This window comes from Tamandua tetradactyla, chromosome 2 (genome assembly GCF_023851605.1).
Source record: "Tamandua tetradactyla isolate mTamTet1 chromosome 2, mTamTet1.pri, whole genome shotgun sequence".
Taxonomy (NCBI): domain Eukaryota; kingdom Metazoa; phylum Chordata; class Mammalia; order Pilosa; family Myrmecophagidae; genus Tamandua; species Tamandua tetradactyla.
In genome coordinates, this window is record NC_135328.1 from 207,691,659 (window position 1) to 207,704,475 (window position 12,817).

The following is a 12,817-nucleotide window of genomic DNA, read 5'->3' on the forward strand; positions in this document are numbered from 1 at the left end:
TATAGATATCCCTTTTTTAGTTTATGGTGAATTGGAGTGGCTGGAGGGAAGTACCTGAAACTGCTGAGCTGTGTTTCAGTAGCCTTGATTCTTGAAGACAATTTGTATAACGATATAACTTTTACACTGTGACTGTGTGATTGTGAAAACCTTGAGTCTGATGCTCCTTTTATCCTGGGTATGGACAGATGAGTAAAAAAAATACGAATAATAAATAAATAAATAATAGGGGGAGATAAGGGGTAAAAACTGGGTAGATGGAAATACCAGTGGTCAATGAAAGGGAGGAGTAAGAGTATAGGATATATGAATTTTTTTTTCTGGAGTGATGCAACTGTTCTAAAAATGATCATGGTGATGAATACACAACTATGTGATGACATTGTGAGTCACTGATTGCGTAATATGATTGGACAGTATGTGTGCGGATACTTCTCAATAAAAATATTTTAAAAAGCATCTTGGGAAGGACACCCTGCCTCTGTCCTCGGCCTCGGGATTCCGGCCTGCCAGCCTAACTTTAGAAGGAAGATAACAAGGAACTGAATTTCTAGTGTGTGCTGGGGGAAGGAGAGAGGGAGGGGAGGGCAGAATGGGGGCAGCGTCTGGTGGTGGCGGGAGGGACCCCTTTTCCCCCTGAAAGGCTCACAGCCTTCTCTGGGGCCCAGCTTCCCATCTCTCACGGCCCCCTCCCATCTCCCAGCCTCTCCCACCAGCCTGGCCCCTCCCCTCTGCCCACCCCTTTCCGAGGCCAGAGTGGAATCTTCTCCTTCCCTGCCTAGGAGACGGAGCCCCCTGCCAGAGGGTCCTCAGGGCCCTGACCCCATAGTCCAGCCCAGGGCGGAGGAGGGGGGGGGCCTCCACCCTTCAGCCCAGAGTGGGGGGAAGCTCAGAGGAGGCTTCTTGGGGTCCTCAAAGGGGGGGTCCTGGCCTTCATTGAATCTCTGGAACTGGGTCTTTTAAGAAGGGAAGGCAAGAAAAGGAGATCCCAGAAAATTATTCAGCCCTTGTGTAAATTTTTGTTTGGCATAGATCAGAGTCCAAAACAATCTAAAAATGACCCCAATATCCCTCCAACACGCCCACCCACTCACTCACTCCTACCATTCTCTCATTCAAATCTCAAGGACCCAGAGCGCTTGGCGCGCGTGCTCCTGTGCCGCCAAAGGCTGGTGTGCTCGGCGCTGTGTGGCAGATGCTTAAATCCTCAGGAGGCTGAGTGGTCAGGGATCAGAGGCAGCGGCACTGCCGGGAGCTTGTTAGAAATGCAGCATCTCGGGCCACCCCAGACCTCTGCACCAGAACTAGCATTTTTACAAGGTCCCCAGGAGAATCGTGTGCATGGCACAGTTGGGGAGCTTTGCTCTAAACATCTGTACGGTGCCACCTTGTCCTTCTGCCACCTGCACCCACCCCATATGCTCCGTCACCTGTTGGCAGAGCCACGAGTTTCAAGGTCAGAACCCCATCGTTCCCCTCTGACTGCACTGTCCACATGAAAGCAGACCAACGGCCATGAAAAGAAAATAACCCCTTGAGAGTGGAAAGAAAGCGCAGACGGATGGGGTGAGGGGAAAAGGGTGGAAGGGTGCAGCTGAGATGCCAGGGTGGGCTCGGCACTCACCTTGGGAGATGGTAGTGGTGGGATAGGTGGAGTCCGGCAGCTGGTAGGGGGGCAGCGTGGGCATACCGGTGGGTGGGAAGCCCCCTGGCAGGAGGTGGTTGAACGCTGCCAGCTGATTGGCTCCTGCCTGCTTACGCCAACGGGCCCGGCGGTTACTGAACCACACCTGGGAGCGAGAGTGGAGAATGGAGACCCCTCAGCTGAGCCTCTGCTAAGACAGGTTCTTGAACCATCGCCTCCGAATGTAGCCTGCATCCTCCTCCATGTGCCACGTGAAAGTGTGCAAAGGGCTTTCATAGATGCAATCCGGTTCTGTCTTTACAACCACCCAGACAGGAGGTTCTAATCATTATTCCCATTTTACAGATGAGGAAACTGAGGCACACACAGAGAGAGAGGGTGATTTGTCCACCTGAGAGGAGAGCCTGAGGCACAGCCAAATCTCTGGGACTTTCGGGCCAGGGCTCTTTCTGCTGCAGCTGCTGGTGCCCCGAGGGACGCCCAGAGCCCTGCCTCAGAGTCCTGGTTCCAAAACATGCACATTCCCCACCCCCTCCAGGAAGCCCTCAGGAAGGACACTGCATATCTGGAACCACCTGCACGAGACCTGCCCTCCAGACTGAGAGGGGAAAGCAATTTTTTTGTCCAGGGACTGAGGCCCTGCTTGACTCAGATAGGAGACTCCCCTGCTTGACCCCTCAAAATAGGAGAGCCCCCATCTCATCCACACAGGCATTTATTAAACATTAGTGAAAAATAACCTCACAATTTTGAGTCATCACTTCTGCCAGGCGACATTCCCCATGTCTGTCCACGTGTACCTGTGGTACCTGTTCTCCTGTTCCCATTTTACAGAAGGGGAAACTGAGGATCACAGAGGTCAAATAACTGTTCAATTCCACAAAGCTAGTCTGTGAGTGATCCGAGACTTGAACTTAAGTCAGTTAGCCATTCAAAAGCCCGCTTATCCTGATTTACCACATGCTCCCTGGGAGAGACAGAGGAGAAAGGGTGCAAAATAGGAGCGGCTCAGAGGGGGTTCTTTCCCACCTCGAGGATTTGCATGTGCTGTTTAGTTCCCACAGCGGGTGCCCCAGCCTTCGGGGCTCAGCAGAAGTGTCCTCCCTGACCGCTGCACTAAGGTAGGTCCCTCTCTTCTCTCATGAAGCCCCTGCTTGTGGGCTTCCTCCCACAAAACATCCTTGTAGTGATTTGTTTCTTGGCTGTGCTTTTTCCTGGCTGTATGTGTCTCCTCCAGGCTCTTGGCTCCGTGGGGCAGGACTGTGTGTTCTTTGATCACTGCTGGGCCCCAGTGTTCCACAGGTGCTCCATAAATCTTTGTTGAATGAATGAATGAGTGAATGAACAAGGGAAGGTAGAGATGGTTCTTGTGTGCCTTTTCTGGGAATGGGGCTACAGGGCTTAGTTGGGAGGCCCTCCTGGTGGGCTGAAGACACCAACCTCCCCTGGCACCAGATCACTTAAGAACCCCAAACTTCTGAACCACTTCCACCCACCAGGGGGTTGCCTCAGTGGGTGAAGGGACACCTATGTACCCCTGGTGCCATTTGTCTTTCCCAGGTCCTTCCCGAGGGGAGAAACGGTGGGCAGCTTTCCAAGCTGGGTGAAGAGTGCAGCTAGCCGTCTGGTCCTGTTCAGGTTTCATAACGAAGGGAGAGGAGGTAGCCAAATCAGGAGTGAAAAGAACTGGCTTCCAAATAAAATTAAACAGAGCCCTGGCCTCTCCCCAGCTCCCCATGGGGCAGTGGGGGCTTCCCCAGGAGAGTCCTGCTGGGGTGGACCTGGCCTGCTCCTGCATCCAGTGAGGAACAAGCAGCATCTCTTACCTCCTGCTCCTAGAGGAGGAGGGGGAGGTCTTTGCATTGATTCAGAGCTTCCCAGGGGCAGGTCTCTTCCCACCCCATGGTGGAGAGACATCCGGGTGGTAAGTGGCACAGGGATTAAATAACTATGAACCTGAACCGAAGGTGAGAGTGCTATTCCACTTTCTTGCCTTCCAGCCTTGTGGATATACGGACGAGAAGGGCGCAGTTTGGTGCTAAGGCATCCTTGGTGCCTTTCTCATCCTTGCCAATCTCCCTTTTTAACAGAGAGGGGGCCTCAGACTCAGAGCCTTTGCAAGTGACATTTTCCAATAAGACTTTAATCATGTTGTTTTGTTTACCCCTGTGTGAGTTTTCACAATGAGTTTTTTTATGGAAGTGATCTACACTTTCAATTTAAAATATATCAATTTCTTAAAAAAGTGAAAACCATGCAGGTAATACACAAATGTAGCAAAAATCATCTTGAAGATGGTTGGAGACTGACTTAAGTTTGGGACAGGCTATTTTGGTTTGTTACACAGCAGCTGTTCCTTAGGTGTGGGTCATCTTTTCCTCAAATGAAGAGTGCAAAGTAAAATTGGAGACATTCTTCCTTCTCCTTCCCTTTTTCTTCCCTCCTTCCTTTATCCCTCCTCTCAACTCCAAGCATTTTCTGAGATTCTACTCTGTACCAAGCAAGATGCTGAGGACAGAGGGGTGAACTGGACCCACTCCTAGCCCTCAGCCTGGACGCAACAAACAAAAGTATGGCTTTTGGGTGGGTGGCATGAAAAGTGCTATAAGGAGCTCTGAGCAGGGACATTCAACTTCCCCTCTCAGGATCCAGGAAGGCTTCCTGGAGGAGTGGACATACTCTTTGCTGCTTTCAGGATCCAGGAGGACTCCTTGGAGGAGGGCTCATGCTCTTTGCTGCCAATTGCCTCACCTCTTCTTCCTTCATTGTCCTATTTCCTTGGGGCTACCTCCGTATCAGAAGGTACCATCCTCTTCGTGAAATGTGAATCACAGTGACTAAGAGCAGAGTCTCAGGAGCCCAATCCTGCATCTAACTCCTAGCTAGGATGGGAAAACGTCTTTATCCCTCTGAGCCACAGGTTTTTCATGAAACGAGGTTAATAACAGCACCCCTCTCAGGGGAGGTTCTAGACCTCAGACAAGTCAACAAGGCAAAGTGCTCAGATTATTATTCCCCTTGAAACCTCCCATGGCTGAACTGGAAGAGATCTTAGCAGGCACCTAATACAAACTACCCATTTACAGATGGGGAAATGGAGGCTGCAAAGGGACAGTGGCCCTTCACCCGGAACAGTGGGTGTCAGATCAGTGTCGAGCTCTTTAAAGCAGGGGCTGGGTTTTGTGATTCATTTTCCATTCTTCCTCCGACAAAGCACCAGACCCCGCACAGAACAGGAAGTCGTCCATCTTTCCTGCGTAAGATATTTCACCCGGCCCTTCTCTTAAGTGCACAGTAAAAGAACATGACTCCAGGCATCAGCCCAACCTGGGTTCCAGTCCCAGCTGCATCATGTATGAACTGTATCTTTAGGAAATTACTTGTCTTTCCTAAGTTTCAGTCTCCTCACCTGCAAAACGGAGAGAATGACCCTGCCTACTTCATGGAGTTACGGTGAGGACTGACAAAGAAAAAACATGTCGAGGTGTTTGGCATCATGCCCGGCATGGGAGAAGGCACCATAAATACCATCTGGTGTTATTAAAAGGTTCTGTCTAAATTGTGAATTAGCAAGTCCCACCAGTGCCTCTATAATGGGATTCCATTCAGAAAAAAACTGGAAGCCAGGATAAGGGATGTGAACTAGGCTTATCATGTAAAGAGATGCACCCAGCCCTGTGTCTTAGTGCAGGACACCCGAAAGCTGGGGATGACTTCACAGGAGACCTAGCAGCCCTGCAGTCTCTGTTTCTAGAATAATGAACAGATAGGCCACTCGGGACACAAGTGGATGTGTGCGCCCCCAAGGAAGGGGCATGCAAACATGTGGTTAGGCCACCAGCCATTCAAAAATGACAATTTCCTCCCAGAGAAAAGTATCATCTGTCTCCTGCTTGATACCTCCTTTCCGGCCCATCAAGGTGGCCCGGGTGTTAGCAGACTTTCAGTGGGCAACTCCACCCAATGCCCAGATGGGGGCAGGAGGCAGGTAGCCGGCCACACCTGAGTGGCCAGGGCTCTGCTGAGACAATGTTCACCTGGGTGCTTGCTCATTAGAACGTCAGCTCCATGAGAGCAGGGATTTTCGTCTGCTGAATCCTGAGGGCTTAGAACAGCATCTGGCACACAGTCGGTGCTCAATTAATGCCCATTGAATGAATGAACCTGGAGCTGCGAGAGTGGCCAGACATGGAATTGCCAAGAATAGGTGGCGTTTTCTCTCAGTCCCATTCATGGCACTTCTATGTGCCAGGAGATTTTTCTTGCACCTTTGATCATTTATTTAATCCTCACAGTGGAACCCCAGGGTTGAGCCTCTGATTGTCACCTCCATTTTACAGATGAGGATGCGCTGAGAGCAAAGGAGGTAAATGACGGAAAAGGATTCAACCCTAGGCCATCTGGCTCCAAGCCCACACTCTTAACCACTCACTCCACCATCTCACCCATCTCCCATAAAATCAAAACCATGCTCAGAGGCCTCCAAGAGCCCTGCCCCTCTGCCCTCAGCAGGAGTCCTCTCACCAGGATCCCCCATAGACTGGACATTGTACTTTTGCTTGAATACTTCCTTTAATGTGAGTCATCACCCCCAAAGGCAATCCTGACCATCAATAAGTTTGGATCCTAGAACTTGAAGGGGACTTAGGAATTATTTATTCTTAATACACTTGCAGAGGAGGACCCTAGGTCTCAGAAAGGGAAACTGACTTATTGAAGGCGACACAGCTGATCAGGGTCAGGGACCAATGGGAAGGCAAGCCAATGGACCCGCAGCCTTGTGCTCTCTCCTCGAAAGTCTTGCTTTTGGACTTGGCATGCTCCCCTGTTAGCCCTGGTCCAACCCTCTGAGCCTCTCAGACCTACAGGGGCCACGTCCCCAAGTCTCCTCTTCCCCAAGCCAAGAGCCTATGATTTCTGTCCTGATTTTTTGTGGTTGATGTTCAGTCTCTGTCCATGATTTTAAAACTTGACATTTATTGTCCCCTCCTCTGCTGCGGAAACTCTCAAACTTAAGGAGAAAACCCAGCCCTGCCCTTAGGGGGCGTCTTCCCTTGGGTGGGGGGAAGGGCTAGTCCCTGCCTAGGGACAGCTCCCCATCGGACCAGGCCCCTGGGTGCTCACAGCTCGACAGGGGCAGGAGCATGGTGGAGGGGCTGTCTCTGCTGCTTCCCCATTCCCAGCTCCCCGCCCTCCTTCCGCCTTGAGTGACACCTGTTTCTGGGTTCGCGGGCCAATAAAAGCACAGCCCTGACAGCCAGGAAATTTTATAAGGAGTTGTAGGGCTTCAAGGTGGTGGGAAGCAGCCCTGGCCGCCAGACGTGGGAGTGAGAAAGCACCCAGGAATGTGCCCAGAGCAGCTGCAGGAGGGCCGGAGGAGGGGGTGGGGGGCCTGGGGTGGCAGCAGGCTCGGATGTCGGCCAGCGGGAGAGGGGGAGGGAATGAGATGAGCTGGTGGCTGCCCCCAGCCCCTCCCGCTGGGGTCTTCCTCAAGGGCGGCCAAGCGCCCCCTACTTCCTACTCGGAGGTCGGGGTGGAGAGGGCCAAGGGGTGTGCTTTGGTTCCTCCAGTCCTTAAAAGCCGCAGCTTGCCTCCAGGACTCTCCATTGCTTTCAAATTCCAGGTTCTGAGTCAACCTCTTCCTCCTCCTGAGTGGAAAGACCCTGGGCTTTGGCGCCAGCCAGGCCCCGTTCCAGACCTAACCCAGCCACCGCCAAGCTCTGTGCCCCAGGTGCCTCCTTTCTCTGAGCCTGTTTCCTTGCAGCTGTGTGGTGACAACACCTACCAGCTGAGGTGGTGTGAGGGCTCCACAGGTCCTGTGTGAAGACCCCCTCCCACCCTCAACCCCCATGGTTGGCACAAAGTGGGTGTCCTGGAACTCTGGTTCCCGGTGGATGGAGGTGCTCCCAGACCCTCCTCCCCCATCCATGGACGAGGCAGGCCCAGGAACGGGTTCCCACAAGAGCTATTCATCACGGCCCTCCGGACTCTTCTCTCCACTCCCCACCCCCAGCCCTAGCCCTTCCCAGCCAGGCCCCTGTGGGCCCTCCCACCAGTGCACACTGCACTCAGATAACAAGTAGTCCTCGTGGAATCGGAGAGCTCAGCAGGAGGCCCACGTGAGGCCCCACAGCCGGGAGGGGCCGCCCCTGCACCCCTCGCAGACCCTTGCTCTTCCCCCGTCCCTCCCCCCACCCCACTCGGCGCATGCCAGGGACGTGCAGTCTCTGAGTCTGCCCACTCTCTCTTCGATGCTTCTAACTCATCAGGACCAAGCCTACCCAGTCTGCTTGTATGCCACCCCTAATGGAAAACTCATTACTCATTCTGTCTTGGGAGATAGACCTGTTCAAAAATTTTCCTCCTATGATGGCTTCCACCTCTCTTCAGAGATCTGGAGGAGATATTTTATAGCCCCTGGCCAAATTAATGCCCTCCCTCCTCTCTCTTCTTCCCCTCCGTTCTTTCCTCCTTCTCGCTTCTTTCTATTATTTTCTTCTCTTCCTCCCTCCCCTCCCTCCCCCTCTCACCCCCTCCCCACCCACCTGTCGCCTGGAGGGATGAGGGCAGTCGACAGGCCACGGGCAACCCCCCTGGATCCCTCGGGACGGCCCAGCGCTGGGGCAGTCAGTCCCCCAGCGCCTGCTGCTCACCGGCCCTGCCGCGTGGGCATGATCTAAGCTCGGCCCCCACCCCGCCTGCGGCAGAAACCCCGCAGGGCCCCCTTCGCCCCGCAGACCCCGGCCACCCGCCTTCTCAAGCCCGGGCTCACCTGGACGCGCGCCTCGGTCAGCTTGGTCCGCTGCGCCAGCTCCTCGCGGGTGTAGATGTCCGGGTAGTGGGTCCTCTCGAAGGCCTTCTCCAGCTCCTCCAGCTGCTCGGCCGTGAACGTGGTGCGGCTGCGGCGCTGCTTCCGCTTCAGCGGGAGGTCGGGTTCTGACTCCACGTCCGAGCCCTCGTCCAGGCGGTTCCCTAAAGCCGGGGAGAGGGGAGGAGGGGTGTGTCCGTGGGGGCTGCGGGGGGCTGGGAGAAGGCACCGAGGCACAGCTGTGGCCACCTTCCATGGGGATCAGGCCCCTCCTGAGCACAGGGAAGGAAGAAGGACGCGCACCACAGCGCTGCTTGTCAGAGCAAAGGCTGGGAAGCAACCTCGGTGCCCAACCCTAGGGGATCCGTTCAATACTTTATGGCATATCCATGCTATTTTTCTTTTCCTTTTTTTAACCAACACCCTAGATTTGGTTGTTTAGATTATTTCCACTGACTTGGAAGTATGTCCATGATATAGCGCTCAGGGGTGGTTTCATGATGAGAGATGTTTGCCCAAGTGCCTGGAATCGTACACCAAAAAGGGAGAATTCCACATTATATGAACTCTACCTCACTAAAACCGACTTTAAGAAAAGGCAAGGTGTGAGTCAGTGTGCAAAGATGGGTCCCACTACGGAAACCGGCAGGCATGACATGTCATCAGACACTGTACCCCAAACATGAACAAATGCTGACTTCCAGGGTGGCAGGACTTTAATTTCCTTCTTTACACTTGTTTATATTTTGGTACTTTTAAAAAGATGATCATTTAAACGATGGTGCTACTGCATTTTAGAAAACATTGCAAAAATGAAGGAAGGAAAGAACGATGGAAGGAAGGAAGGGAGGGAGGGAAGAGGGGGGATCCAACTACACGTGCCTGGGGTTAGGAGCTTAGATCCCAGGCCTGGCTCTGCTCTGAACTGCCTGTGTGACCCTAGGAAGGCCACTTCCCCTCCTGGGGTCTCAGCTTCTCCATTTGTAACTTGAGGGACTTGGGCTACTTGGGCCACCACTTGGTCTGATGATGTTGGCAATTTGGAGACACAGCTTAGCGGGGGATGTCTTTTTATATTCTAATCTTATAAGACGAATGTCCTGGGTCTGGAGACCTTCCGGGTCAGCCCCCACATCCCCTGCCAGAGCCTCCAGACCAGCATTGCCCACCTCAGGTCCTGCCCAGTCCTCTCCCAGAGCCATGTGCCTCAGCCACATATGTGGTTTTATACAATAAGGGTGATACATATTTTTAAATGTAGTACAACATTCTTAGAGGGAAAAATAAAAGGACCAGGTGAGGTCCTTTCTGGGATGCTCCAGGGTCTCTGAGTGACCTTTTGGGCTGGAGGAGGAGACCTCACCTGGATGACCTTAGCTGTGGCCATGTCCACCCCCGCATCACCCCCAATAGCTTTTACCCTGGAGCTGGGGTGAGTGAAGGCCTTTGCCTCTCTGTGCAGAGAGAGCCTAGGAGGCTGGAGCAGTGCAATTCCTGGCCCTGGATGGGAAAGTCAGCGTAGGGATCTGCTTCTGCCTCAGGTCTGGGTCAGGGTGGTTGCAGGAAGGGTTTGATCAAGCTCCTCAGCTGAGGACATCCTAGGAACTGATCTGGCTCTCTGTCCCATCAATCTTGGGCCTCTTAGCCATTACTGACCCTGCAGAGGGGGCCCTAGCAGGGAGCTCCCCAGCTTCCCTCAGTGCCCCTGGAGACTGTGGGGAGCATGGAGAAAGAGGCACCTGTGACAGAAGGAAACAAAAAGGAAGGGGAGGGGGAAAAGGAGAGGAAATTTCTACTCCTGCTTTTCCCCTCTTTTCTCTTTTGCCTTCATTTCTCTCCCCTTCCCCCTTCTCTAGCTTCAATATTCTTGGAAGCACTTCTATTGCTGTCATTCGTTCACTCATCAAAGCATTCCTGAGCACCTGCTGTGTGATGTGGACTGGGCTAGGTATGTGGCGAAAGGTAGGGTCTGATCTCCATGCTCCCAGAGTGCATGGTCTGAGTCAGAGCTGGGAAAGCCTCAATGATCACTGCTTGTGCTACAGATGGGAGAAACCGAGTCACAGAGGGGCAAAGTGAATTGGCTACAACCTCTCAGCCTCCGCACAGGCATTCCATCCCTGCCCTGACTCTGCCTTGTCCCACCATTACACAGTCCTGCTCCAACTCCATTGCTTCAGCTGTGGAAAACATGAATAGGTTTAGGCCCCCTCCTACAAAGGACAACCAAACAGAGTTTATTTTCATGATATCTGTCCTGTGGTTTCCATATATTTGTGGGTAATGATACCTACTTTCCATTTATAAGGGCATTGGTTTCCCTGAATTAATGTTTTTAATTATAATATTAAATTATAACATAAATATAATTAAATTAAATTATAATAGTAAGGAAACAATAGGTCAGGCTCTAGAGCCGTGGACATAGTTAGCAAGTGACCGTTTGATTTATGCTGCCTGTTGGATAAAATTCAGGATGCTTTTGCTATGCAGCCCTGCCAAGCCCTCAGCCTCCGTGTCCACTCGTGCCTCCTACACTCCACCCGCCCCTGCCCTGTAAATCACTTGCAGTTTTCCAGACTCATTATGGAGCTCTAGGTCCTGTTCCCTGCCCCATCTCCCTGTGTGCCCCTCCCCTCCCAACTCAGCAGGGATGTGGGGATCTCAGCCCAGAAGGAAACCCAGGCTGGGGAAGGCAAAGCAGAGCCCAAAGGGTTGGGTCTCTGTTGTGTGGAAGGATCTGGAATGACCCCTGGATGTCAGGGGTTGCCATAACCACACTCCATCCTGCTGCCCAGGGAGCAAGGACAGCCGTCTGCTTGTGACTTTTGAAAAAGGGGAAGAGACCCCCGTTCCTGGGGCCTTCTTGGTGCCAGCCTCATGACTGGCCTGTGAAGCTGGGACTATTGGCCCTTTTAAAAACAGTCTCAGAGAGGTTCAGTTCCTCAGCAGAGGCCACACAGCCAGGGAAACTGTGCACCATTCCTAGAGGGGATCCGGAAGAAGCAGCAAATGGGGTGAGGTCTGGCGGCCTCTCTAGGACAGCCCTGACCTAGTCAAGGGTCCTGGTGGAGAAGGCCTGAGCCCTGGGTTCTGGGCTCTGCCACCCCCGCCCCCATGTGACCTTGGACAAGTCTACCCTTCTCGGCCTCAGTTTTCTCAGCCGTACCAGTGTTCCTGCAGGCCTCGCTGCACTGCTTTGAGAATGGATGAAAGAAAGACTATGGGAGTTCATATGTAATCTGTAAAGGGTATGTGAGTGGTCACTATTATAATTTTCCCTGATGATACTGATGAGGACAGAGAATGCCTGGGAAGAGGGGGGTGCTGTTATGTTACCCTCACCTGGGTTTCCTTCTCTCCAGAGCCCCCAGGGGTGCCTCCTCCCACCCTGGGAACCTCTTAGCCCCAAAGTTAAAAAAAAACCAACAGACTTGTGTGGACCTGGCCAGAGAGACACCTTGCAGACCAAAGCTGAGCCTCCCACACACTGAACGCTGGTCACCTCTTGCTGAAGCCCAGACAGCCAGCATGAGGAGGACAGGGGCAGGGGGCGTGGACATGGGGGCACACTCCTTAAACTGAGGACAGATTTCGGATGGGCAGTGGGGGGCAGGAATCTGTTCCTTCTCTGACTCTTGCAGCCTCCTGCCAGCTGCTGCTCCAGCCCTGTGATGGAGTGGAAAGGTCTAAGGGGGATGGGACGGAGCCCAGTGCTGGTCTACAGGCAGCCCCAAGGGAGAAGGATAGAGGGAGGCATCCTCTCTAGGGGTCGTGGACCCCTCTCAGTGCTTAGGAATGTGGGAGTCAGATACAGAGCTAGGAAGAAATGCAGCCCTACCTTGGGGAGCTTCCAGACTGAGTGGAGGGGGGGACATAGCACCATGCCCTTGGGTATACCCAATCTTAAGGGGGAGAAATATTGTTTAGAAAGTTCCCAATCTGATGGGGAGGTCACTCCTGTCCCGGAGATTTCCACGTCCAATGAGGGAAACAATGCTTCTAGCCAGGTTGGGGCCGAGGACAGGCATTAAACATAAAACACAGCTATATGATTTGCAAAGGCTACGGAGCTCCCTGAGAACAGAGTGCAGGATGGGAGAGTTGACTGGGTCTGTGTGGTTTGTCAGCGCTCTAGGGTAGGCAGGAGCAAGGTTTGCTCATGGCAGAGACCCGCCCAGGCCAGGTGGATGGTGAGGGCTGGAGTATCACCCGGGGCGGCTCCCAACCTCTCTTCCACAGCCCCTGCCCTCTCCTTCAAAGCCTGACAGCTTTTGAACTATGGACTCTGGGAAGCTGCCTCGGACTGCCAGGTGTGCCAGGTAGCCCCAATTGTTGCAGCAAGGCCCCACCCCAATCTGCCC

General features: G+C 53.1%; 1 protein-coding gene across 2 annotated transcripts in view; it reads right to left on the minus strand.

The window, feature by feature from the left end:
- The window catches only part of PAX7 (paired box 7), a 103,170-nt gene that overhangs the window by 39,959 nt on the left and 50,394 nt on the right, over nt 1-12,817 (minus strand). For both annotated transcript variants that reach the window (XM_077137982.1, XM_077137981.1), the window contains exons 5-6: nt 8,418-8,617; nt 1,625-1,790 (exon numbers count right to left, since the gene is read on the minus strand). In XM_077137982.1, coding sequence (XP_076994097.1) covers nt 1,625-1,790; nt 8,418-8,617 — 366 coding nt within the window. The remainder of the gene's footprint in view (nt 1-1,624; nt 1,791-8,417; nt 8,618-12,817) is intronic.